Here is a 27,992-nt window from a genome sequence, read left to right on the forward strand (position 1 = left end):
CCAGACTCTTGCCCCTACAGACGTAAGTAGAGGAATGAGATCTGTGTGCTGCAAAGGAGTACACAAAGGATAGCTCACTATTTTTAAACACAGCTTGAAATGCTATTATAAACGCTACACTTCAGTCATCTCTATTACCTCCTCCAATATTTTGGAAATAATTTCAAGTGGCAGCAAGCCAAACTGAGGTGACTGCTGGGATTGGAGGTAAATGGAATCTGTAACAATAGGGCAAGGCAGGTAAACTGAAGCAGAAATTACAGAAAATTGTAGGCTCTCTTTCTCTGACCAACACATTTGGAACAAGTACACTTGCCAGATTGGAAGAAAAGCAACAGAACATGAAAAAAAACAATTTTTTTTTCTGTTTCAGTTTTCATACCTCTCCCCTTTCTTACTATATAACATACAAAGTATGAACAGAATACTTACAATTAACACTAATATAATCAATTTATCACGGAGCACTGCTTAACCCAGTACTCATTTTTATGCTAAGTACATGCAATTGCTCAGCACTGAGTATACTGAAGATTTCCCCAAGCTATTCAACATGGGAATGTCTCATTCACAGAAGAAGGGAGTAGCTGCCATTTACATCACTGGATAAAAACAACATCTCATTACAGCAATCAATTATTTTCTTTGGGTGGAGGACAGGGGAAGCAACACACTTTAATTTTACCAAGTGATTAGCATGACCTTTTTCAATTCTCTTTTTCCACAGGGAACATGAAAAGAAAGACACTGGAATTCGGAAAATAGGCTAATATTCAATGTGTAGTTACAGAGATAGTTTCAAACTGTTCTTGAGCCTCAATAATATCAATTAAGTTTTGGAAAATGCTAAGAATGAACTGTATTTTGCAATCTGGTAAACTACGGGAAAACAAGACAGTGCCCCAACTATCACAGGGTAGCTATTTAGTTTAAATAAGGCCATAATTTGAAGCTGCGTATTTATCCAATGAATCATACTAAAGCTAAATAGGGAAAGCTACCATTACAACAAAAATATCCAGGAATAACTGTTCATCTATCTCAGCTCTTTCCATTTTCATGTACACTTGGACTTCCTTATAATCAAGAGTGCTACTTCTGAGTTTAAGAAAACATTTCTCTAATCCCCACGTGAACCTTTTCATTTGAATAAACATTTTACTATTGTAGACTTAGAACTATCAGCCTATGGGCCCCACCATTTGTAGCACATACACTCAGCTTCATCCTTCCTCAGCTTCATCCTTCCTCTTTTTTTTTTTTTTTTTTAAGCTTGTGCTCTGAAACATTATGGCTGTGTCTACACTAGCCCAAAACTTCGAAATGACCATGCAAATGGCCATTTCGAAGTTTACTAATGAAGCACTGAAATACATATTCAGCACCTCATTAACATGCAGGCGGCCGTGGCACTTCGAAATTGATGCGCCTCGCCGCCGCGTGGCTCATCCAGATGGGGCTCCTTTTCGAAAGGACCCTGGATACTTCAAAGTTCCCTTATTCCTATGAGCAGATAGGAATAAGGAGACTTCGAAGTAGCCAGGGTCCTTCTGAAAAGGAGCCCCGTCCGGACGAGCCACATCAATTTCAAAGTGCCGCGGCCACCCGCATGCTAATGAGGCGCTGAATGTGTGTTTTAGGCTAGTGTAGACACAGCCTATGACACAGATTTTCATTTTCTTTCCATTTTAGTGCCTTAAATATTTAAACCGTTACCTGCTAATGGCTTGAAATGTATACACCGGCGAGGGGCGTGAAATTCATCAGTATGCTTAGATGTGCATGCACTTCAGTGCCTGCATGGATGCCTGTTTATTGGGAGCATCTTCTACACTAAACATATGGCCTTACTTCAGCTGGCAGATTTGCATATCCCCACACATTTATATATCACACTTGTGTATACATATATCTCATGGAATGTTCTGTATTTCCCCAATAACAAAGGTTATTCTTATGTATTTGAATTATACAAAAGCAGGGCATGAAATCTGAAACAATAAATAATACCTTTTATAAAATGGGATTTTTTTCTGGTAAAAATTGTTTTAAAATGTAACATAAAGTATCTTAATCATACTTCACAGTTTCAAAGATGGATGATTTTTTAAAGTGTTTATTGTTATGTACTTTCAACATGAAGATAGCAATAATATGTGCCTAACCTCAAAAGCCAAATATGAGCCAAAATATGTAATTGAAAGCACAAGCATCAGCTTTTACAAGATACTAATGTCACTGGGTATCGTGAAACACCAATTTTCAATTATTTCTTTGCTTCAACAACATGCAATTATTGACTACTACATCAGCCCTGTCGCGTAAATGAAAAGGAGAAATTCTTCGTCTCCTTTAAGATATTACAGCACTGCCCCAACAATTCCAAGGCAGCCCTGAGTTTTTCCACTTCAAGCAAGGTTTAAATTCCTTAAATTAACACTGAGCCGTCCAAACTGGTATCACTTCTTTCAACAGAAACAAACTTCAGATCTCTTGCAAACATTCATATTACATTTAGCTGCACATTGAGAAGGCTAAGCATCTTGAAATCCTTCTTTCTGGAGACTTTATGTGCAAATATAAGATTTTATTGGATTCACATCAACTTTAATATTTTATTTGTAATTTCCCACATTAGCTAATCTTGACTCAAAAACCATCACAAATTGTTTTTTGAAAGAAGTATATGGTAGCTTAACAATGCTATTGCATTTTTCTTAACTGGTGTAATCAAGCAACCAAGGGACAAAGAATCTCTGCCATGGGCTTCCTAACGGAGAACAGGGTGGAATCTACTGAGGACGCTGCAGGGGGAAAGGAAGGGTGCATGTTCCTTGCCTCATCTATCCCCACCCCAAACTCAGCTTTGCTGCTCAGTGCTGGATAACGCACAGTAATCATCACTCTCTCAACTACCCTTTACTCTTTACTGACCCTCGAGCCCCAGCATCACAGCCCCACTCTGCCCATTTCCCAACATTCATACAAACCATGGACAAGGCACACACACAACTCTTCTGAATACACATTTATTTCTGAACACAACTAAATTAAGATGCCCTACCGGATATAATTTTACTTCAAAAATCTGTGGTATTATAATCTAAAGTATTTTTTATCAGTATTAAGACTGCAGTGCTTATTAAATGAGAGTCAGGCAAGTTAGATGTGTGTAGTTGCATGGGGGAAGTAAAATGGATGTGTGTGTGGAGGGAGAGTTGAAACACATTCGGATATAAAGATTGGGAGGCAAGGTTGGTGAATCAAGATGGCCTGGATATTAATACTGTCTTAACTGATGATTTTCTTAAGAACATACAAATGGCAGCCTGATTTAGAGAAAACAAACAGAACAGGGCAGTCATTGAGTGATCCATCCCATCGTATGGACCCAGCTTCTGGCAGTCAAAGGCTTAGAGATAATCGTCCCTAAGCATCCTGGCTAACAGCCATTCATGGATCTATAGTCCATGAACTCACTCAATTTTCTATTGAGCCCAGTTATGTTGCCTATTAGTTTTATTAGGTGTTCCTTGGTACCTTTGTTATGTGAAGGGGTAAATAACGCTTCCCTATAACTCTTATAAATGTAAAGATCTATATTCTCTCTCCTTTGGGCTTTTTTCCAGACTGAACAGACCCAGTCTCTTTAATCTCCTCATATGGATGCCTTAACCATTTTGATACTCTTCTCTGTAATTCTTCCAATGCTAATGTATCTCTTTTGAGATGGGGTGAACAGTACTACATGCTGTATTCAAGGGTAGATCATGAAATTATATAGTACCATTATGGTATTTGCTGTCTCATTATTTATTCGCTTCCTAACAGTTACTAATATTGTTAGCTTCTTTGACAGCTGATGAGGATTTATCAGATCTTTTCGTAGAGCTATCCACTCTTTCTTGAGTTGTAAGAGCAAATGTAAGCACCATCATTTTGTATGTATAATTGGGATTATGCTTTCCAATGTGTATTACTTTGCATTTAGCAAAACTGAATTTCACCTGCTACTTAAATTGCCATATCATGCAGTTTTGCAAGATCCTTTTGTAACTCTTGCTATCTCATTCTGTATCCCTTTTCCCATATCAGTTAGGAATATGTTGAACAGGACTGTCCCAGTACAGAGTATTAGTGGCCCCTGCTATCTACCTCTCTCTCCTGTCAAAAATGATTACAGTAAACCCTCGATTTAACAGACTGATGGGGGCGGGAAGGGTTGCCCGTTAATGCCGAAAGTCTTATGTCCAAATGGTTATACAGTAAGGTCTCAGAGTATGCGAAATCAGAATACGTGACCCTGCTCTCACACGACTGACCCCAATTCCTATTGTAAACCCTGTAGCACACTTTCCAGTTGCACTTAACTTGCTCCCCCAGTCCTGGCTCAACCCCACTGGCTCTGCACAGCCCGGGCTCAGCCTCCCACCCCCGCTCACTACCCACGCATAGCTCCTGCTCACGCCCCCACCCCTGCTTCTGGCTCTCGCTCACCACCCCTCAGGTGCGACTCCGACTCAACCTCCTTGGTCCCCGTTCAACACCCCCTGCCGGCTCACCACCCACATGTGGCTCTGGCTCACCTGCCACCCCCACCCGTGGCTCTGGCTCACCACTCCTCACGCATGGCTCCGGTTCACACTCCACCTCTGCCTTGGTTTAAACCCCCCACGCGCAGCTCCAATTCAAACCCCTCACATGCAGCCCCGTTTCAAATCCTCCATGCGCAGCTCTGGTTCAACCCCCTCCCCCCAGGCTCCCATGCACAGTCCCAGTTCAACACCCCACCCCCAGTTCAACCCCCATGTCAGCTCACCACCCACCCCCAGCTCTGGTTCCACCTCAACCCCCTGCAGCTCTAGTTCACCTGCCACCCTCACCTCTGGCTCACCACCCCTCACGTGTGGCTCCGGACCACCCTCCACTCCCCACCCCGGGTTAAACCCACCACGTGCAGCTCCAATGCAAACCTCTCACATGTGGCCCCGTTTCCATCCTCCTGCCCCGGTTTAAACCTGCCACAGTGGCTCCAATTCACCCCCTGCCATCTCACCGCCCATGCCTGGCTCTAGCTCCAGTTCAACCTCCCACCACGTCCTACCTCACCACCCCGCACACAGCTTCAGCTTCACTCCAGCCCTCTCCCCCCTGCAGCCCTAACCCATTCCAACCTTATCCCCCCCACTCACCTCCCATGGCCCCAACCCACTGCCAGGCTTAACCCACCTGTTCCCCCTCCCCGCCCCAAACTCCAGGACTTACCTTTCTGTTGCTTCCCCAGCTGAAGAACGTGTGGTCTGCCAGGGAAAAGGCCAGACCACAACTTGGGCAAAATCTGGGTTATGCGAGGGTGCATGGAATGGAACCCTTGTGTACTCCGAGACCTCACTGTACTGTATGACCTTCCTAGCCCATCACTTGCTCCTGTCCTCTGCCCCCCACCTGCCTCATTCTTCTCTTCACAACTCCATCTCCCTCTCCCATTTACCAGGAAAAGAACTGAATGCTAGCCTAGCTTCTTCCACCTCCTGCAGCTCTCAGTGCTGCAGCTCCTCCAGCCCCTGGCTCCAAGCCGCTCACATGCAGGTAGAGCATGGCCGACCCCATCCTGCTAGCTTGGCGGCAACATACACCATGAATGCTGGGCTGCGGGATGAGACCTTCTGTAGTCCACTCCCTCGGCTCCTCTGGCCATGGTGGCCCCAGCTGCTGCAGTGGCCACCCCACCCATTCTGGCAGCTCCTCTAGCCCCAACAGTGGTCTGGTGAGTCTCCAGCATTTATTTGGGAAGTGGGGCAGGAGTCCAGGGGGGCTGGCAGACAGTGTCCATTATTTCCAAAGTCCATTATATCAGGGTCCATTAAATCGAGGGTTTACTGTATTTATTCATGCCCTTTGTTTCTTATCTTTTAATCGGTTATTGATACATCAAAGGACCTTCCCTCTGACCCTAAGACTGCCTACTTACGAGTCAGTGAGGGATCTTGTCACATATATTCTCTAAGTCTAAGTACTTTCCACCTACTGTATCGCCTTGGCCTTAGGTTTACTGGTCCCCCTCAAAGAATTCTAACAGATTGGTGAGGCAGGAGTTCCCTTTATAAAAACCATGTTGAGTTTCCCTTAGATTTTTATACTATTAGTACTACTCTCTTAGGGCCTAGCTTCCCGAAAGAGATCAATGAAATGTCACTTGAGATACTTTCTCACTCTAAGTTTCACGTGGATTTAAAAATTTATTCAGCCAACCCATAATCTAGGCAGATCTGAAACAGCTTCGCAAGTACTGTGCTGATAAAGGCTGCTTCTCTTTCAAGTAGCAGAGGACATTATCTATGCAAAGATCTGCATCATGTTACCAAATGCTCAATACTGCATACAGTAGCATGTAGTAAAGCCTAAGTAAATCCAGCTCTACATGCTCCACTTCATTACACTCAGCCCTTGCTATATGAGCACAGTTGGTTCCCAACTTTCTGCTCGTAGGCGAAAACTCGTAAGAGAGACGCTAAATTACCACTGAAATACATGTAAAAGTCTCTGATTGCTTCCTAGTGCTCCTAACTCGGGGAAGAAGTGGCAGCATGTGGCGCTGCTTTTGAAACGTAAGTGAATCTTGGGTTGGGGAGGGTTAAAGGCTGGGGGCAGTTTGGGGCCATGAGTGGGAGGGAGGGTTAAAATCTGGTGGTGGGTTGGGTCTATGGCCGGTGGGGGTGGGGGGGTGGTTTCAGGCTGCTGCGGTTTGGGGCCACTTGGCTTGCAGGCTACCATGGTTTGGGGCCACAGGGCTGGAGGGGGTGGGGGGTCGGGCTGTGGGGCCACGGGGCATTCAAGCTGCTGCGGTTTGGGGCCGCAGGGTCAGCAGGGCATCAGGCTACTGTGGTATGGGGTTGTGGGGCTAGCAGGGAGGTCTGGCTGCGGCTGTATGGGGCCATGGGGCCAGCAGGGGGGTCTGGCTGCAAGGCCGGTCAGGCTGCTGTGGTTTGGGGCTGAAGGGCTGGGTCAGACTATGTGGGGGGTGGAGTCGCGGGGAGGGGGCTAGGCTTGTATTAGCAGAGGGAGTTCACTCGTTGAGTGAATTAAGAGAAGTATACGTGTCCCTAGTTTAAGCGAGTACTCGTAAATAAAGTACTCATTTAACGAGGGATGAACGTATTAAAAGGGCACTTGATCTAATCAGTAACAGAAAAGCACACAAGAGAAATTGACCTATGTGAGAAGGCAAGTCAGAGAGCAAAATGGACAGGTTCTACTAATCCTCTCACAAATGTGCCATCCACTATTATTTCATTAGGTTACTTTATATGATAATGTATTATTAATGTCTAGAGCTCTCTCTCTCCGCTTGATAGAGAGGACTTCTAGAAAGCTTTTAATCTACTTTAATGCTCATATTTGTGAATGGAGTACTGGAAATATCAGGCCTTGAAGGTTAGTTCTAGCAGCTAAAGTTCATAGCACCAGAGGAATAAAGTGCACAAGTTTATTTTAAATGGATGCTTGTATGTTTACCAATGGGAGGGTGCTGAAGTGGTATAATGTATCTCATCCACAAGTTTTCTATTGGAGGAGTACTGGACATTGGCTATATAGCCAAGCAACTGTAATTTAAGAGCAGAAGTTCCTGTAATTATCACCATATTAACAGAGTAAATACAAATTCTTTAAAAGACCAGAAAGGAATTCTGGACAGTAAATGTCTATTTTAAAATAGTTCAAATAATATCTATTTAAAGGCCTTATTTTATACTATCTTTAAGTCCCTAGAAATGCAATTATTTATATATTTTGTATAATGCCAAGAAAACTACTTCAATCAGTTTATATATAAACATCATAGAATACTAGGACTGGAAGGGACCCTGAGAGGTCACCGAGTCCAGTCCCCTGCCCTCATGGCAGGACCAAGTACTGTCTAGACCATCCCTGACAGACATTTATCTGACATGTTCTTAAATATCTCCTGATTCCACAACCCCCCTAGGCAATCATTCCAGTGTTTGACCAGCCCGACAGTTAGGAACTTTCTCCAAATGTCCAACCTAAACCTCCCTTCCAATCAGCTCTACCTTAAAAAGGCTAGAATAATGTCAATTCTTAGTGTTAGTATAGAAGTAAGAATTACCAAATTAATTTTAAAGAGAAATATTTTGTCTTTGAGATTTAAAGCTAAAGACATTTTCTATTTGGGACATAAGCAATCTACCTACAGAAATTCTTCTTGTGTTATTTTAAAAAACACACACATATTCCACCCCATAAATGTGTAAAAACAAGCACCAAATCCTGCAATCTTGATATAAAATCAGTTAAAAGTTTAACTATGTAATCTTGGTTGTCTCAATTTTTAAAGGATTTTTCTTTCAGAATTCCTAAGATCTGAGAAACAAGACATTTGTCCTTCTAACTAACAGAAGGTCAGTTTTAAGCTGAGCAGACTTGGTCATAAGCATATGAGTCAGACAAAACAGTTTATTCATGCATCAGATAGTTCAACACGTCTAGTGCTTGGATCACTATTTGTCATAAAGCTCAGTTCGTAAGAAGTTTCAATTATGGATAAGTCTCATTTAAATTTTTCATCAGCTGTGTTTGCTGTTGTTAAATTATTCAGTGGTACAAGCATTTTAAGTTCCACAGCAAAACTGGAACAGAGACTTTGGAACTCCCCTATTCCTATGCTGGCTAGGACATCTGAGTTTTTGGAGTGCCCCATGCCACTGGCTTACAGCATAACTGAATCAACTTCTGGAAAAAGCTCTTTGGCAGGCCAGTCATTCATTCGCAAGAATAGCAAGAAAGCATGTTTCAGCCTCATACAGTGAGGAAGCAAAGCAGAACAATTCTAGTACATATCATAGTGGGCTCTCCCCTGCTTGGGATTAAACCTGAGCACTAAGAACTAAAATTTAGGTGTTTCCCTGGATTTGGGAGAACAGAACGCAAACAGAACGCATTGGTGCTGCAATGGCATGATAAATAAAAAAGAAGCTCCCACATTGACTCTAGTGAGAATCAGCCCCTCCATCACCAAAATTCATTAGTGTAAAATATAGAACTGAGTGACTAGTGCAAAAGGAAAGCATTTAAATACAGGATGCTGATTAATAATACCATCACCACCTCTTACTCTGTTACAGTAATGTTTATTACTAGAGCTCAGAAAGCAAGCCAGCATCATTATCCCCCATTTACAAATGGTGGAATTGAGGCACAGAGGTGCAAAGTGACTTGTCCAAGATTACCCAGCAGTCCAAACAGCTGGAAAAAGAACCCAGGTCTCTAAAACTTCAGGTCAGTGCTATCTTTCTAGAGCAGTGTTTCTTAAGCTATGTTCCATGGAACACTGGTGTTCTGTGAACAACTTGCAAGTATGCCACGAGCATTTGGAAAAATATACTGACGGTATGTATTTTCTTTCATTAAAACCAGATGCACTCTTACTTCTTCATTTCTATGATACCTGATTAAATTACTTAATTTTGTTTAGTATCAGAGGGGTATCCGTGTTAGTCTGGATCTGTAGCAGCAACGAAGGGTCCTGTGGCACCTTATAGACTAACAGAAAAGTTTAGAGCATGAGCTTTCGTGAGTTAACTCACTTCTTCAGATGTTTTGTTCATGCTGTATATGTAGCTGTTTTGGAGGTGGTTGTTTTTTTGTTCTGACAACCATTTATTTAGAACATTTTCATAGGTATTCCGCATTAAAAAAATTCTATTGTTTGTTGTTCTCACAAATTTTAAGGAACTCTGTTCTAGAGCATACTGCCAGAGTCCTAAGCAATGTAAGCATAGCAAGAGTTAATAAATTGAAATGAAGCAACAACTGCTTTTAAAATCTATTTAATTTTAATTAATGTATTAGTTACACTGCAATCAGATGACACACCCAATTGGAATAACTGAATTTAGTGCTTTTCTTAGGAAAGGAAGTGTTTAAAACTTTGTAATTTTAGAGGCACTATTTTTATAAATTCTGAATAACAACATCATGCAATTTTAAAGGGAAAACTTTTGAAGAAGCAGCAGCTTTTTAGGCAAATAAACATATATACTCTTCTCTACAAAATTCTGAGTCTGTGGAGAATTATGAAACACAACTATCTTGTTTTTCCTTCAATGTTTTTTCCTATTTAAATCTGTTCCTGATGAGATACAATATAAAGAAACCAAACATCTACTGAAGTTAACAGGTGTGGCTAATCACATGCTAACTAGAACATAGGGTTGCTTCACGATAATTTTAGGACAACTTCTCCTGAGCCCTTCTGAATATTTGCAATAAATGCTTTACCTGCAGATAGGACAAAAGGCAAACTGATATTAATCCACTCTGAAGTGCTGGACAGGAAGTGTGCTGATGCCCCCATCTTTGCAAAAATGATCACGTCAGAAATCTAAGACCATCTCCTAGACCTCTGTTATGCTACCACCATCTTGGAAAAAAGCAATTGTAGAACTGTTGCGGGCAGTGTGTGTTTCTCACCAAATTCAGAAAGTCTAAGTTGTGAGTTCCCCATGATGTTCACAAATGGAACTGCGTATGATGTGCATATTAGTCTACAGCCATTTTCCCAGTCAAAACAGAGGAAGCTAGGAAAAAACAGTATGCTTCTTAGCTTTAAGACCTTAACATTCTTTGGACATGAGACAGTGCCAGGAGTAAACACTCTGCAATCCTGTCTGCTCAACCCATCAATACAGATAGAGGTATCTAGCATAGTAAAGTCTACAGGCACTTTCCCTTATATTTTGAGCACAGTGTAGAGACTCTGCCCATCACCCCAGACCTAAGGCAGCCTGTGAAGTAAACGGTCTGTCGTGCTTCCTGTTCACTGGTCCAATTGCAGAGCAGAAAACACCCACAATCACACCTACATGCTTCAGTTGACTCCCAAAGGCCAGGCACCACAACAGCTTAGGAAACAGCTATGAGCTGAGACACCAAACTCCGCTGCTAATAATGGAATCGAATAGCTTGGATTCCCCAAGTAAACCCTGAGAGTTGGAGCAACCAGAGCGTGTCCTTTCCCTGATTTCCCAAATCCGATGGGCAAGACCTGCACCAGCTACAGATCCCCCGTGTATCTATAGAAAATGTGACCCAGTCCACCCTCCTCTCACCATCGCCCCCTGCATGACGGGGCCCCATGACACTCTTCAGTTCTCCACTACACGCTTTCACGGAGCAATTACCACCTGAAGAACCCTCTACAGCACTTCCGCCCCCTTCCCCCACACAACCCAGCCAGCCTCCCCCAACCCCCGCACTCCGCCCAACCTGCCCCCGAGCAGCCCCTTCCTGCTCACCCACCGAGGAAGAGGAGTGAGGTGGGGCACGGGCCCGCCCTCCATGGGGCTGCTCCGGCGGCGCGGACGGGCTGATCGCTCCCAGCCCGGCGGCGGCCCCGCTCTCTTCCGCATCGGGGGAAGGGGGGGAGGAAGAGACTGGGCAATTGCCAGGCAAAGCCTACAGAGCGCCGAGTCGCTACTGCGCATGCGCGAAGAAGCTGCGCGCCTTGTGATCGCTTTTGGCAGCTGAGGCGAGCCGCGGGAGGCGGCGGGGGCGGGGCCTAGCGCCCATCGCCCGAGGCCTACAGATCCCGGGCGCGAGTGTCCCTGCGTGGGGTAGTGCGGCTGGGGAGGAATAAGCTCGAGTGCCTCGGCTGTGGGAGCCTAGTCTCTGGTGCGGCCTGGGTAGGCGGTTACCGGCTTGGAGGGGGCGGTGGGTTGGGCTGCCGCCCCCAAAGGAGCGTGGGGACTGGGATAGGCTACGGGGCCGGCAGAGAAAAACTCTGCGTCCGCCGCCGTACAGGCCTCAAAGTCAGGGCCTATTTGGCAACTTCCTGTGGGGCCTGGCCAGGGCCACCTTCCAGCCACAGCACCAGGGAGAGGATGCTGGGACCGGGGGGCCCGTTGTTGCTCCCCCTTGATGTCATGTCTCCAGGCAGAGTTCCTCTGGATGGTGGCTGTTGGCAGCTTCCAGGAGCTGTGGGTGCTATCTGGGGGTTCTCTGTTCAGTGCTCTCCCACATCACTTCGACCTGCCCTCTGACAGTTTTCCGTTAATTGTCCCCCATGCTCATTTGATGCTTGTCACGAGTGGTCTCTTCCACTAGGCTGGCAGAGAAGCCTTAGCAGCAGGCAGGCTTGTGCTTGACCACTTTCCCAGTTTTTCAGTAGGCCCCAATAAAGAAATCAAATTTATTCTTGCCCTTTTTCGTTACAGTATAGCAAAGGAGATGCATTCAGAGGGAGGAATTAAACATATACTTGATGAAATTGCCATTTAAAAAGCATTACTTAAAAAAATACAGGCTGTTGTTGTAGGTGGTGATGTTACCAGGTAGCTGTAAAACACAGCTGATTACTCCAACTGTCCTTGCTTCATTGCCAAGTTCTGTAGGAGACTCTTACAAATCTGAACATGATGTGAAAAACAGTCAACCCACCCCCTCCTAGAAAGCAGCAGAGTTCAGCAGCTGGAAGGCAATATTTGAGGTATCAGGAGGCAGGGGATTGGGAAGAGCGGGTAGCGTGGAGGAGCAGGCTTTTGGGCTTTGCTGGTGTTTTAATTTGTTTAGGGACTGAGCCTTAGCATTTCTGGGCTTGGCAGTGCACAGCTCTAACACTTCTGGGCTTCCTGTATCTGTTAATGAATGTTGAAAAGGCTGAGTCCCAGCACATCATCCGTTATTAGGGTTTGCTTTATGCTGAGTTGCACTTAGACCACCAAGTGGCAGCTCAGCAGCAAGAGGCAGGTCCATGCTGCCCCTTCTGCCTTTAGACTGGGCCTGGCAATGTGGAAAAGGGGCTATAATTGGTAGTTTTCCTCTCTCACGTGATCTCAGACATTCTGATTTCACCTGTAGATTATCCTCAGTCCATTGAGACCACAGTTTGTGGGATGCAGCATATCATCCCAATCTTCATCCCTTACGTATCTCTCTTAGAGAGTTTCAGATTGCAGGATAGGGTGGCTAAAATCAGGAGCCTTCTCCCATCCACAGCATTGTCAATGCTCAGGATTTTAAACTCGAATCTCATGATAACTAAGATGTTTTCCTTAATGTCATAAATCCCAGCATTAATGCACAAAAGTTCAAGATTTTGCTTTAAAAAGAGACAAATCCCTAGTATATGTGACTGGAGATAAACCTTGATACATGCTCCCCACCCCACTTTGAAAGACTAAGAAAGACACATTATTTTAGCTCATGATTTTGGTGGCAGAGGTGACTCCTGATTTTGAACATTTAGGGTAGGCAACGCTGGGTCTGGCCTGCTGCAGAGGGGAGGCTCAGGATCAGTAGCAATCCTAGCAGCCTATAAGCAGCGGGGATGATTCCCCACCCCTTTCCGTCCCTAAGGATACCATGAGCTGGCTAGTGAACTAAGGGGTCACAGCCAATGCATTGTCCTATGCTTGTCCGTGGGGGCGAACGTTCAAGGATGTAGAGTGCGGTGGGAGGGTCGGGAAGCAGCTCTCCCTGCCTTCCCCCTCCAAGCCGACGGGGGGCGAGAGTCGGTAGTGGGCGTTCTGCTTGCTCCGTTAGAAACTCAACGACGTAGCGGAGGAGGGGTTGCGCTTGCGCGGGCAGTTTGACTGGGATGGCGGCGGGAAGCCCGCTGGGGTGAGTGAGCGTCGGTGTCCCCGTTCCTGCTCCTTTTTGCCAGGCGGAGCTCGATCTGACTCTTCGTCCTGCTCGTGGGGCTGCTTTGACCCTGTGCAATTTTTATGCAGGGGTCCGCCAGGAATGGGAGCTGCCGACCTGGATCGCAGCTCCGAGGCTACGGGGACGCGGCCCAAAGGTAGGCGGGGGCGGTGAGGACGGGGTCCTGGAGGGCCCCGCTTGGAAATCCTTTGATTCCGGTTTCCTCATAGAGTCTCACGTCTGCTCCAGCCCGCTGGCCGTTCTTCTTGCTCCCCGGCGAGCCTGCGTCCGGGGATCGGCCACCCCTCTGCGTAGCCCTTGCTTGCTGTGTCTGTTCAGTACGGGGCTAGTAACTACCCTGGACCTGAAATGTGGGATTTCAGTTAATAGTTCAGTTTCAGTTGTTATAGTTAATGTTGCATGTTGTATCATGTGCTGCAGTGCCGAGACTGGTGTGACTTACTTGGAGATAAATAGTCTTCCTGTTGGTCAAATTTTCCTTCCCCCGCCCCCACTTCTTTTCTAGGAGGAAGAATTGTGAAGGCTCGCTACCTTCAATATGATAAGAAACCTGTTAAGAAGGTGACATCTAGGTTCAAATGGCCTACTTTTAAAAAAAATACTGGCTTTTAATCTAATAAAAGAAAATTTTTAGGAGGCAAAAAAGTGTGTGTGTGTGTGTGTGTGTAAAATGAGACTTCAAGTGAAAAACCAAGTTTTTTTTTTTAAACCTCTAGAATATGTCTTAGAAATAAGCCTGACAGCTTCTGATGCTGTAAGTGCATCTACTCTGCCTACGGCTAAACAATAAGGGTTTCTTTCATTCTGGTCACTGACACAAATCCATCCTGCATTCCTGTGAGCTCTCACCAAGTTCCAGACAGCAAAATCAGTATAAGGTGTTAAAACCAAACCCAGGTCTCTTATGTGACTGTAAAGCATTATGATGCCTGAAGACAGCTGGGTTTTTTTTGGGTGGGAGTATTAATTGGCTATGAAATATTGTAACAAAGTAGGAGCCCACGTAACCACCATAAGTGGACTTGAGTCTGAGACCTTTGGAACTTAGTGCATGAGTCTCTACAGTTGAAGCTAAAATCTGTCTGGGTGTCAATACAATGGACAGTGAACCTTACTCAGTAGGATGTGAGTTGGACTAAGATAGGGCATAACACCTCAGTCATTACTGATCTGAAATATCTGTTTTCTGGTTGGCAGAACACTTCCATAAATTCCTCTGTAATTTCTTGTGTAAAAAGATTGGAAAAGGTGGAAACCCCAACCAGAAGAACAGGCGGTCTTGAGAAATGCAAAGCCATCACAGGTAAGTAGGTTTGGTGCATTTTTAAAGGAAAACAATAAAAAATTATTCTTCATGGACTTCTCTCAACCTGTGCTGCTATAGCTCACCAGAGTATCAGGGACGACTGTGAAACTTTCTGTAGATAGTCTAGAAGCATAAAAAAGCTTTTTCCTCCTTATCTGACAATATAGCAACTTTGTGTTGGTGTTTATTGCCAATGGATTTAATATAATATGTGTAGATTAGTTCTACATGTTCTCACTGTAAGAGAAACACCATATTAATTCTCTAGAATATACAGGTATCTGTCATTCTGTAGATGGGTTGGGCTTCTACTTTAATACCCTCAAATAATTCTTATAAAAACCTAGATGGACAGACAATAAACCCCCACAACTCATAAATCATTAATTACAAATCTACATGGTTGTAAAGTGATCTTGTGACTCTTGTCCAGGAAATTGTCAAGTTTAGTCTGTTGACATGGAATATTTTAAAATTATTTTACTTCAGTATTATTTCTCTAGGGCTTTAATCACAGATGCATTACCTTTCACTTAATTTGGTCTCTGCTCTTGTTTGCAAGCTATGAAATGTCTAAGATAGCAGTGTTCTGAATAAATTGAAGGCCAGCCAAAAAGCACTCTGCAGTAAGCTATACCTGCTGTGTTTGACTTCTGGAAGGTTTTTCTTTAATAAATGAGCTATTTGTGAAAACATTTAAACTTGTGGAACTAAGGGCTTGTCTATACTACCACCTTCCTTCGAAGGAAGGATGGTAATTAGGGTGTTGGGGGTTTACTAATGAAGTGCTGCTGTGCATAGGCAGCACTTCATTAAGCAAATTGCACCCCCGCAGCAACTTGGAAGCTTTAAACTTCAAAGTACTGGCATGCGTCTAGCCGCGGCTCACCCACCGATACTTTGAAGTCCCCGGGCAACTTCGAAGTCCCCTTACTCCTCAAAGTAGACAAGCCCTAAATGTTCTGGGCTTTTCACTTAATTCTACCATACTATAATAACTTGCATTCAGGGCCCCACCAAATTCATGGCCATGAAAAATGCATCACAGATTCGGAAATCAAGTCTTCCTGCCTGAAATCTCCTCTTAAGTACAGCGTAAGACCATTCAATACAAGATTCATGGAGGAAGATCGGTGTTTCTCAAACTGGGAGATCTGACCCCAGGGAGGAGTTGTGCAAAGTTATCGTAGAGGGTGTTGCAGTATTACTGTCCTTCCTTCTAAGCTGCTGCTGGTAAGGTGTTGCCTTCAGAGCCAGGCTTCTAGCCAGCAGCCACAGCTCTCCAATTGGCCAGTTCTGAAGGCAGCACCACTGGCAGCATGGAAGGATGGGTAGCAATACTGCAATCCCCTTTGTGACTTCTCCACAGCTCCTTTTTGGATCAGGATCAGTGTTCCTGCTAAGTAGAGTGGCCATCTGGAAGAGATTCAAATACTGCTCACCTGATTAGCTGAGTGCCCAGAGTACCCACAGCCAGCAGCATTTTTTTAAAATGGGTGGTGCACATTTGCATGTGCCTCATTGCACATAATATTTATTCTGCACATGGATGGAAAAGTTAGAGGGAACATTGATCAGGACCCCTACAATTACAACACTGTGAATTTTCAGATATAAATAGCTGAAATATGCGATTTTCAAAAATCCTATGATTATGAAGGTGGCCAAAATTGGCCATAAAAATTTTATGGCCCTACTTCTTGTTGTATAAAGCCTCTGCTCTGTCCAGTACAATGCAGATGTAAGTTCTGTAACTTCCAGTCACTGTTGGTTTTAAGTCCTCTTCCTAACAGTAGCTTTGTTTTCTAGCTGTAGCTTTGTTCTATATCATTCTGTTTTGTTTCATGAACTTCATTTTGTGGTAGCTACTAGATTTATATTAAGTATTGTAAGTTAATAAGAAATTGTTTATTAATACTGTGAGTTTTATAACAAATACTGACTATTCCTTTTGTGAAAGAAATTATTCTTTCTAAAGTGAGCTTTCATTTGTGTGCATGAGGAAAGTGTGTGTGTGTGTGTGTATGTATGTATGTATGTGTAAAATTGTAAGCTAGTTCCCCCCGCCTTTTCCTTTAATCCGGTAGGGACATTTAATAAAATACATATGCGTGTAACCCTGGGGTGGGTTCTTTAGTGCAGAAGTAAGGTAACATGTCCGTTTCTACAGGCACTACTGACTTGCAGTCCACTTTATTAGAGGGTCATAAAATTGCTCGTCCTGACCTGGATCTCTCAGCTATTAATGGTAAATTCTCTTTTAACTCTCCTTTTAACATTGTTTATGTTAGAAATTATAGTGTGTGTTAATGGTATTTATCAAATTTCATGTGAATATCTCAAACATGATACAAAAGAGAGTAACAGTCACTGTTGTTCTATATCTGTGGAAACAGACATAGTGAGGTGGTACCCACCTTGTTAAATGTGCCTTCTAATCTTCAAACCCACAGATTGGGGGGTTTCCTACTTTTAGATTCCTCAGACTTGATTTTCAGAGCATTCATCACTCTGACTAGAAGTAACAAATTCAATTTGTGATAAGCACTCACACATGAAAATTATGCTCCAGGTGTCAAAAAGTAGTAAAATCAAAGGCTAGTTTTCAAAAGATGGCATGGTCATGCTCATAAGTGTCAGGATCAGAACCTGGAATAGAGCCCAAGCAGAAATATGCTTTCTTATCTTTATAAATCAAGGCAATTAAAACCAGCAATTTAAATTAGGAAGTGAAAAGAAGCAGAGAGGTAGCCATATTAGTCTTTGAAGTGCTACCTTTCTGCTGTTTTGCTGACGTGAAAAGACTTGATTTAAATAATGGATTTTAGTCAGGATTTCTATTTGTGTACTCCTTCTTTTTCTAAGGAAACATGCATTCTCATTGATATAACCATTAAAAGATAGTCACAGAGAGGTAACCATGTTAGTCTGTATCTTCACAAAACAAAAATGCAGTCCTGTAGCACTTTGAAGACTAACAAAATGATTTATTAGGTTGTGAACTTTCATGGGACAGACCCCCACTTCTTCCAAATCTAAAGTGGGTCTGTCTCATGAAGGCTTATCACCTAATAGATCATTTTGTTAGTCTTCAGAGTGCTACAGGACTGCTTTTTTGTTCCATTAAAAGATGTTCATTTATAGCTAAATAAATCCTGTGCATTAGATTATATGTATATTTTTGCTACGTAGGAAGGTTTACCATATATAGCTAAGTATTTTCAGATTCTTATAAGTTAATTGTACATTTTAAGTATGTTTGAAGATAGAAAATGATTTCAGTTTTTGTTTGTAATTTGTGTCAAACTACATTAGGATGGTAACCAGAATTAAACACAAGACTATGTAAAGTTCATTTCTGCTAAACAAAGCACCCCTTAATATAGTACAAAATAAAGGCTGTATCTACATATTCCCTTCCCTTTTGGAAGGGGCATTTAAATTACATGGATCGGAACTGGGTAATGAGGCACTGATATGAATATTCAGCACCTTATTAGCATAACAGCATCCAGCCACGCTTCAAAAGTGTTTAAGAAATTTGATTCCCAAATTGGGAATAAGGGAATTTTGAAGTCTGGGGTTTATTTTGAAACACCTGCGTCTACATGACCAGTTTGCATTTTGAAAGCAGCACTTTCGAAGTGTGGCTAGCTGCTGTTATGCTAATGAGGTGCTGAATATTCATATAGGTGCCTCATTACCCAGTTTCAATCTGGCATTTAAATGCCCCTTCCGAAACGGAGAGACATGTGTAGACACAGCCCTACCGTGCCATATTTATAAAGCTTGACCTTGGAATCAGAACTTTTTCTTTACATGGAAAATTAGCCTTTAAGTCAATTTTAGCTAGTGGCTGATGGATTCAGCATATCTTTTCACTGAAATGTTTTAAGAGACGGTAACTTTACACTAATTTTTAATCAGCTTTTTCTTGTTGTTTAAATGTCTTAAAATGAAACCTGAATTTAATCAGTTTTCATCCACCCCGCATAAAATCATATTAAAAATATGTAAGAAGTTGATGGCTGTTTAATTCAAAGCATTTGGCAGAGAAGCACTAATATAAAAATAAAATTTCTTTTGTTGTTTAGACAAAAATCTGTTTAAAAAGACTTCTGGTTCAAAGTCTGTCCTCACAGAATCAAGATCAAGAAAAAAAGAGCAGAAGTCAGTAAGTGACACTTTATATTAGCTGGAAGTTGACACTGGGAAGGTACTAAATAAGCAGTTTTGTTAATCGTTGATTTTGGCGGGGCCAGGGTTCAGTCTTCCCAGGAAGTCTTAAGACTTGTCTCTAGAGACCATGTGGTAACCAGTGTTTTTGTAGTTTGTGGTCTTAAAAGCACTATGGACTATTGTGGGCTGAAGAGCTGTTGTAGAAGTTTCATGCAGTAGTTCCCAAAGGCTTAGAAGAAGCTGCCTATAAAATTAAAAGCATTTGGTATAAGCAGCTCCACTAAAAATAGTCTGGTAAATGCTCACAAGACAATATAATAGACTAAATTCAGCCGTGAGTGTAAAAAGTTTTGGATTTGGACCTATTTATACCATGCTAAACTCAACCCTATATGAAAAAATGTACATTAAGAAAAGTCTATCAAAACAAAAAGCAGTCAAGTAGCACTTTAAAGACTAGCAAAGTAGTTTATTAGGTGAGCTTTCGTGGGACAGACCCACTTCCACGAAAGCTCACCTAATAAACTACTTTGCTAGTCTTTAAAGTGCTACTTGACTGCTTTTTGTTTTGATAGTATATAGACTAGCACGGCTTACTCTCTGTTACTAAGAAAAGTCTGTGGGTTTGCCAGTGAAATGCACCCTATCCTAAGCATTATAAAACTTCCATCAAATCATGAAGATAGCCTTTGTTCTGAGAGCTGCCATGTCTCAATGATCACCGCCAGTCTGGTGTTATTTTTGAATGGTGAAAGAGAGAATGTGTAATGCAGTCTGTTGCTTTATTCATGTCACTATCCAACAAGGTCTAGCCCTAGTATGTCACCAAGCAATACCTGTCCTCTAAAGGGTGAATAAGTACCATTAGTACTTATGGGCTACGTCTACACGTGAAGCCAACATCATTCGATGTAGCAACGAATAACGTCTACACGTCCTCCAGGGCTGGCAACGTCGATGTTGAACTTCGACGTTGCGCGGCACCACATCGAAATAGGCGCTGTGAGGGAACGTCTACACGCCAAAGTAGCACACATCGAAATAAGGGTGCCAGGCACAGCTGCAGACAGGGTCACAGGGCGGACTCAACAGCAAGCCGCTCCCTTAAAGGGCCCCTCCCAGACACAGTTGCACTAAACAACACAAGATACACAGAGCTGACAACTGGTTGCAGACCCTGTGCCTGCAGCATGGATCCCCAGCTGCCGCAGCAGCAGCCAGAAGCCCTGGGCTAAGGGCTGCTGCCCACGGTGACCATAGAGCCCCGCAGGGGCTGGAGAGAGAGCATCTCTCAACCCCCCAGCTGATGGCCGCCATGGAGGACCCGGCAATTTCGACGTTGCGGGACGCGGATCGTCTACACGGTCCCTACTTCGACATTGAACGTCGAAGTAGGGCGCTATTCCGATCCCCTCGTGAGGTTAGCGACTTCGACGTCTCGCCGCCTAACGTCGAAGTTAACTTTGAAATAGCGCCCGACGCTTGTAGCCGCGACGGGCGCTATTTCGAAGTTAGTGCCGCTACTTCGAAGTAGCGTGCACTTGTAGACACAGCTACAGTTAGTAAAGACTCCTATGGCTTCTGCTGGTGAGGATTTGCTTTTTGTACCACTCCATTGTGAGTCCGGCTTCCATTTTTTTCTTAGAACAGACTCCTACTTTGGTTAGTTTTCAAGTTAGTCTTTCAGCTTGCTGTACTCTTACCAAGACTTTCTAAGGATGCCCCAGTGATCTGCATGTAGGCTACTTACACCTTACAATTTGTGTAGCATGGTACTTGACTGATTCATCCAACACAGCACAGAAATTTCATGTTCTCTGGTGGTATTGTGAACCCTGCAGAGAATACGCTAGGTAGAGTTACAGGATAAAAAAGAGTTAAGAGTTAACCAGGCTAAATGCTGTTAAGTGAGAAATGCTCCAATTTTAAGAAATTGCCCATTTTAAAAAGCCTGCATGTAGCTGACACCTAGTGATAATATGGCTGGCTTTGGTTGCAAACAAGTAGAGATGCTACCTTAAATATGGGGACTCAAACTTTAGTTTAGAAATACTTGTCTGTGTTGAATTTCTAAATATACATGCTATCATAGATTAAAAAAAATTGATTTCCTTAAGAAATCTTCTGATCCTGATGATGTGATTGGGATGATGGAATCTCAGGCATTGCTATTAACCTATGCATCAATCAAGGTAAGATTCAAATAATCAAATTTACTGGAAATCTTTCTAAGTATAACTGAAATTACTTTTCTTTATGCTTCCATTAGCCTTGGTTATGCAATTGTGATTCACTTCAGGCACTTCTCCATGTATGGCTTCCCACATGCTTCAAGCTCAGAGACCTTCTGAGATAGAAGCCTCCAATTTCCAGACAAAGTATACACTTGGAGTAATGACTGTTTCTGCTATGATATAAGTGTGCCTGGTACACTATAGAAGAAAATACTGAGCCCTTGTTCCCAAGAGATTATAATCTAAATTAGGGTGATTCAAGGAGGAAGAGCAACATAGTGGGATGGGAATACAAGATTAGAAGAACAAGAGACCTGGCAGTAGGTTACATAGTCACTGAGGTAAATGATACAGACTTACATAGTTGTTTCTTAATATAGTATAATGGTTTACAAACCTAATGGAAGAAGTATGTTTGGGAGAGAATTTGGAGGAGAGAGTAGTGTCAAATGAGGGGCTTGGTTATTAGGAGCTGTATGGAAAATTAAGCAAAATGTCATCTACTCTCTTAGAGCCTTGGTGGACAAGATAGGCCCTCTTTAGACCTCTCCAAAGCCTTTTAATCTATCCTGCAGCAGGCCCTGAGGGAAATTCTCTCAGCAGTATTGGTTGGAAACTGGTCAATGGGAGCTGAGAAAATGGACTACGCTGCCCAATCTCTCAGCTCCTATTGGCCACAAAAGTGACCAATGGGAACTGAGAGATTTTGCTGAGGGTAGGCGCAGTGCAGCACAAATTTAGCTTCTATTAGCTGGTTTCTGGCCAATAGGAGATGAGAGATTTTGCTGGGGTGTGAGTAGGTAGCCCCCCCCCGCCCCGCTGTGCATAGAGCCACATAGAACAGCCTTTGGACTGGAGCTGGTGGCAGTCAGAGAAATCTGGCTGAGAGCTGCTTAGGTAAGTGCCTCCTGTCAAGAGCCTGCCTCTGGCACTACACCTGAGCTCCTACCCAGGCCCTTCACCCACTCTTACACCCCTCCCCCCGGGCCAGAATCCTTTCCTGCACCCATACGCCCACCTGGCCTATGCACACCAATAACCTGCGGCAGGTCACAACCTATCCTTCATCCAAACTGTCAGACTGCCCGCTGTCTCCTGTGCCCCATTCCCCAACCCTGAGCTCCCTTCTGCACCAAGCCTCCATCCCAGACCCTGCACCCACTCTATAAAAATTTTCAGCCTTGGACCACTTTCTAAAATCTTGGAGTGCTCCCCCTTCCCCCCACCCCAACAAAAATTATTGCCCACCCCACCTTAAAGAGTGTTAAATGTTTGATTTTGATGAAGTGAAGTGGACAAGGTGGAGGTAGGAGACTGGTACAGGATCCTGAAGGCCTGTTCAATGTGATCCAGAAGATGTGGGGAAGTCTGTGAAAATATTTGAAGAAGGGTTGGCCAGGGTCAGAGGGGCTGTGTAAGGCATGTGACACATCTCTCTGAAAATTCAGATATATTCTTTTTCTCTGTCCCAGCAAATTTGCAAAGTTTGCCCCTTTTAGACTGACTGCCAATTTGACTTCAGAGACCTATACTAAATTATTATAATTAAAACTTTTCTTTACAGAATATAATAGCATATTAGTAACTATATAAGGTTCAGAAAATCATTGCATACCGTGAGTTAACTTCTGAATTAAAACTTTTTTGAATTTCTCCACTTTAAAAGTGTGTTAAAGTTTTTTCCAAAATATTTTTGAACTGCTTAGCTGTGGTTTAATATTGCCTCGAAATATACTCTTGGATTTCATAGATGGAAAAAAACATTTCCCAGCTGGAGAAGAAAGCAGAAAGAAACTTGGCAATCTTGTGTGAAGAAAAAGAAAAACACCAGAAGAAGTTGTATGACCTGAAATGCCAACTACTGCTCAACAAGAGAGAGCAACAGCTTGAAGAAATGCTAGATAAACAGGTTAATTTTTCACACTTCATGCTTCTTCTGCAGTTTACACGTGTTCTGAAGAGGCAGCCTCTGGCATTTAGATGCATTTTGTGCCTCAGACAAAGAGAGCATCAGATTTGAACCCTATAGTGGCGCCTTGTGCTTCTCAGGCAGTGTGGAGTAGAGAGAATACCTATGACACCAGGTTTGGTAGCCTGTTATGTATGGATTGTAGGAAGCACATGGAGGCCTGTGGGAAGGGTGCTAAGCTGCTACTACAGTTATGGGGGCTAGGGGAGGGGCATTGATCATCTCCGGGGTTGTGGGATGTAACATAATGGCATCTCTTTGCTGTGTGTGTTCTGTTTTAAGTCATGGGATCAGCATAAGGAAAGCTGCAATGGACCTTGATGCATTGGGATACCAGCTCCACCTTGGCACTGGTAGCAGAGGGAACTTTTAACATCACTTACTGGGACCACATTTGTCAGGGCTGCCTCCCCACTCTGACACAAGTGCAGAAAGTGAGGGCCCAAGAGACCTTAAAATACCTTGCCTATAGAGGTTCTGCTTAAAAAGGTCCCCAAGGTCAAAGATTCCCTGACCCTGGGGGGGTGGTTGTCACCGCCACCACCACAAGTGTTTTAGAAAAAAAATACGTTAGCCCAGGAAAACATACTTGGGATGTCTCCCTGTGGGGTAAGACTCTAGCTCTTAACCTTCCCTCGGAGAGAGAGAGCTTGGAAACAAAGATCTGTAATCTGATAGCTGACCTTTCAGTCTACTGCATGAATATACACAGACTCTTCTCTAGGACACAAGCATCAAATTATTGCCTTAAAAAAAGTAATTTATTCACAAAACAAGGGAAAATAACTCAATCATACTGGTTACAGCACAGAGAATTACTTCCCTGGAAGTCAACTTAGAAGTTACAAGGTACAGCAGTAAGAATCAATTTATTAACCAGAGTGACTGCAAAAAATGTCTCCGCCATTTTCAAAATAACCATAACCTGTTGGCATCTGTCTACACATTTCCCTTCTGCTTACATACCTTTGGCTGATTTTGAGAGCACCAGGGGGTTTACTGGGTTCATTCCAACTGCTTAGGAGTAATCATTTCTGTTTCCTCTGCATCAGTCATGCAGATCAAGACCCCTCAGACTGCGATTATTTCTGAACTGAGAAAAATCTCTCTTTCTCCCATTGGCTTCCCTGGCCACCCCTTGCAGAGAGTGGTCTCTGTGAAGGTTAACCCTTTCCCTGTATTCATTCATGACAACATTGTAAAAATACAATTAAACACCAAGAATCTTTTTAATAGTGATTACGTATTCCTTAAAATTACCCAAACAGGTTAGAACAAAATATTATTTATTTTGTTTATGAGCAGCGCTTCAAACAAAGAAAATAAACACAGTGGAGGGAGCACTTTTAAAAATAGGAATCTGAGATGACAATGATGCAGCATTTATTGATCTCTTTAAATGATACTGATGTTGGGTTTTTAAATTCTGAACTAGACTCAAATCTCATTTTATTCTTCCTGGAGACACAAATCAGATAACAAATTCTGACTACTTTCAGAGTGGCTTCTCTGCATCAAGATGTGGGATTATCATGTGTCCCTTTCTGTTTTCAGATTGAAGTGCTTGGACCTCTTGTTACTGCTTGTGAATTGTTTAAGAAAGAGTATAAAGCCTTTGCAACTGCCCTGGATGCCACAAGACATGAGCTTCCTGTGAAGAACATTCATATAGAAGAAAACAGACACAAATATTTGGGTATGAAATCTCCATACTTGCAGGCTTTTGCATTTTTCATTATACTTGACTCTTTTGTACTTCTGTGACCTGAAATGTAAGTTTAGCCTTATTAAATCCACAGCATGACTCTTGTTCATTCCTTTGGGTTTTCTGTGAAGATCACACTGAAACATTAGGCCCAGGCCTTGCTTTATATTGTCTATGTGCTTGTCCATCAGTATTTAATAAGCTGCATCCATCCAATTTCATTTTCTGTAAGATGAGCACGGCGCTCTAAACTAAGCATATTTTTAACATGGTCTTTGGCATGTTTCTGCACTGCCAAATAGTTATTGTTCCCTAGACCCTGTAGCTGCATGTACATGGTCCCTCCCTTTCGGAAGGAACGTGCAAACAAGTGAGATCAGAAATGCAAATGAGGTATGGATTTAAATATCTCATGCCTTATATGCATATTTGGGCATGATCTGGCTTCCAGAAGAGCCATTTCTGGAAGTAAAAGCAGCCGTGTGGACAGGGTTCCTTCAAAAGGAAAACTCCCTTTCAAAAGTGCTCTTAGTCCTATTTTGTTTCAAAATGCTGTTTTGTCTTCCACACTGTAAACTGAGTTGAGCAGCTTCTTTCATTCATTGTCTAGTTGAATCTAGGGTTCATACTATGTGTAATTTCTAGTTTTGGGGGTTCAACTGTCCTCTTCACCTTCCTTCCCTGTATGTCAATGATAACTTTTACCAAGGTGGATACAAAAATTTGGATAGTGTCTTCAGCTGTTTATCACTTGATGGATTTAAAATCTTAGCTCAAGAGACACTACTTGGCTTATCAATGACTTGCACCTCTGGATAGGATTGTTGTTCTCTGAGAACTAGGGTCAGATAAGTGTTTGGGATGTATAAAGTTGGGAATTGGTATGCACAAGTATAACTGAGTGGACATTAAACTGACTTGGCAAGGAGTTGTTCTGCCAACACATTTCCATCATGATCTAGAACTGCATGGGAGGCCTGCTCAACACAACTTCATGCTGGTCTTTAATTTTTTAAATTATGAGCATTGATTAATACTTAACAAAAAGAAAGTAGATGAAAAACTTGAACTCTTTTTGCCTGAGGAATTTTTGAATGAACAGATTAGTAGCATTTGGATGATGCTTTCTGTGGCTTGGTTAGTTCTGACAATATCTACAAGGTTTGACACGTTGATAATATCAGTAGCAGCATACGACTAGTCAAGGAATTTTGAATAAATGAAGCTTATGTTCCTGTTACAGCAATTAATTTTTTGTAGAAGTTATGAATATCCCAAATAGAACTTTGATTTAGCAAGTTACCTAGTTTCCTGTTGTGATTAGTTCTAATCTAATTCAGGATAATTTTGCTTTTATAGCAATATCCTGTCATTACCTTTTCCTGAAGGCTGTATGTTCACCAGTACACTTAGATGTTCTTAGTTCTTCAAGACACTTGTATGATCAGTCAAGCTGCTGATGTCCTTAAAATTTATGTTACTAACAGATGCCATTGTGCCTTCAGTGATATTAGCTGTAACATTCGTTCTTTTGTAGATGACTTACAAAAGCAGTTAGCTGTCACACATAATCTTTTGTTTGAAGCTGAGCCTGGCTACTTGGAAGAAAATGCCAAAGTATTCCCCATACTGAAAGATCTTAAGGAAGTTGCTCTCAAAATGGATGCAGAACTTCAAAGGTATTTACCAAATCAAGCTGGAGGCGCCAGTTCTGTAATGGATTTAAAAAAAATATGTAGATCGTGTAACCTCTTCAGACAATCTATTTATGAAATAGCTGGTGCCACTAAGCTTAGCTCTGTACCTGTTTAGAACTGGCCAGGAATGCCCAGATTCCACCCCGTCCTCTACAAAGCAAGTAACAAACCCTTATTTATCCCCTCGCTCCCATCTCCAAAATCTATCCGCACACAGAGGTCAGTGAGGAAACATCTTGCCACGGAAAAAGGTTCACAAGATGGGGGGTGGTTAGCATGACCCATTCTGACTCCCACAAACAAATTTCAACCAAGGATAGCAGTCCTAAAGTCTGGAAAGACAGGACTACTGCAGGTACTAGGAATCAGCGGTGTGGCTGTACAACACTGTCTTCACGAACAAGAATGCAAAGAATATGCCTGTTCTCTCCCTTTCTTCCTGGTGGCTTTGCAGAGAGGCTAAAATAATGAATTATGTGTCCCCTCTGCATCAATTAATGTCAATGGGAGGATCCTGGATCCAGTCTGTTTCCCACAAGTCACTACTTCAGTAAAGCTGGGAGTGGGACATAATGCAGTAGGGTAAATAAGAAACAGTTTAGAGCTGAAATAACATGAATTGGAGGTGGAGGGGGTGGGTAGTGTCTCAGGGATGTTCATGACTGTACCCAGGGAGAGCTCCCTCTACAACAGACCCAAGTTCTTCCTCTGTTGGAAAGCAAACCCTCCATCTTCTGTAACTTTACTGCTTATTTAATGAAGTTACACTTAGCGATAGTAATTGCTTCAGTCTGTCTGACTTATTTTCAGGAGCTTCAAGCAGATGCAGGACCTGTCCTCTGAAGTCAGTAAGGAAGTTTCTTTACATAACCAAAAAATCTGTGAAGAGACCCATGGAATAGAGACACTGAAACACTGGTACTTTTGAAAACTTCCTAAGTGTCTTAAACCCCGTGGACACTAAGCCAAGGCCAGTGAGATTGTCCTTAACTTTATTCTATTCCTTTGGTTTTGTTTTGAAGGAGATCTAATATCTTAAACTTACTCTTGTCATTAATGGTCTTATTGTATGGTTCTTATTTTTGCCAGGTCTTAGTGACGGTTGCATATGACTTCTCAGAGCCTTTTTAAGTAAACACGAATGTAAAATAAACTTATTTCCTGAACTGTTCTGTTTCTCCATATTATTACTTTCAACAAGCTTTTAGTAATGGAGCAAGCT

General features: G+C 42.7%; 2 protein-coding genes across 9 annotated transcripts in view; one reads left to right on the forward strand and one right to left on the reverse strand.

The window, feature by feature from the left end:
• Positions 1-11,426, reverse strand: part of MYO9B (myosin IXB) — an 82,943-nt gene extending 71,517 nt beyond the window's left edge. For all 6 annotated transcript variants that reach the window (XM_074977975.1, XM_074977972.1, XM_074977976.1 and 3 more), the window contains exon 1: positions 11,320-11,426. The gene's annotated coding sequence lies outside the window, so the exon portion shown is untranslated. The remainder of the gene's footprint in view (positions 1-11,319) is intronic.
• Positions 11,427-11,555: 129 nt separating this feature from the next.
• On the forward strand, positions 11,556-27,936 carry HAUS8 (HAUS augmin like complex subunit 8). Of its 3 annotated transcripts, none has more exons than XM_074978011.1 (11): positions 11,556-11,691; positions 13,749-13,816; positions 14,186-14,241; positions 14,878-14,983; positions 17,157-17,234; positions 19,081-19,160; positions 21,283-21,357; positions 23,150-23,308; positions 24,923-25,064; positions 26,611-26,752; positions 27,581-27,936. In XM_074978011.1, exons 2-11 carry the CDS (start codon positions 13,762-13,764, stop codon positions 27,696-27,698), a joined length of 1,011 nt encoding a protein of 336 aa, XP_074834112.1. In that variant the 5' UTR covers positions 11,556-11,691; positions 13,749-13,761; the 3' UTR covers positions 27,699-27,936. The 3 variants fall into 3 exon arrangements, with proteins under 3 accessions (XP_074834112.1, XP_074834113.1, XP_074834111.1); XM_074978012.1 differs by having other exon boundaries at positions 11,580-11,702; XM_074978010.1 differs by lacking the exon at positions 11,556-11,691 and adding an exon at positions 13,601-13,638.
• The last annotated feature ends 56 nt before the right edge of the window (positions 27,937-27,992 follow it).

This window comes from Carettochelys insculpta, chromosome 27, assembly GCF_033958435.1.
Source record: "Carettochelys insculpta isolate YL-2023 chromosome 27, ASM3395843v1, whole genome shotgun sequence".
Classification (NCBI taxonomy): Eukaryota; Metazoa; Chordata; order Testudines; family Carettochelyidae; genus Carettochelys; species Carettochelys insculpta.

What these genes read in the sequence shown, in the direction of transcription:
- HAUS8 (XM_074978010.1), top strand. Translation starts at nt 13,616, where the DNA reads ATGGCGGCGGGAAGCCCGCTGGG. An exon ending in ATAAGAAACCTGTTAAGAAG is followed by an intron (nt 14,242 to 14,877) that starts GTGACATCTAGG and finishes TCTGGTTGGCAG; the next exon opens with AACACTTCCATAAATTCCTC. An exon ending in ATGGATGCAGAACTTCAAAG is followed by an intron (nt 26,753 to 27,580) that starts GTATTTACCAAA and finishes ACTTATTTTCAG; the next exon opens with GAGCTTCAAGCAGATGCAGG.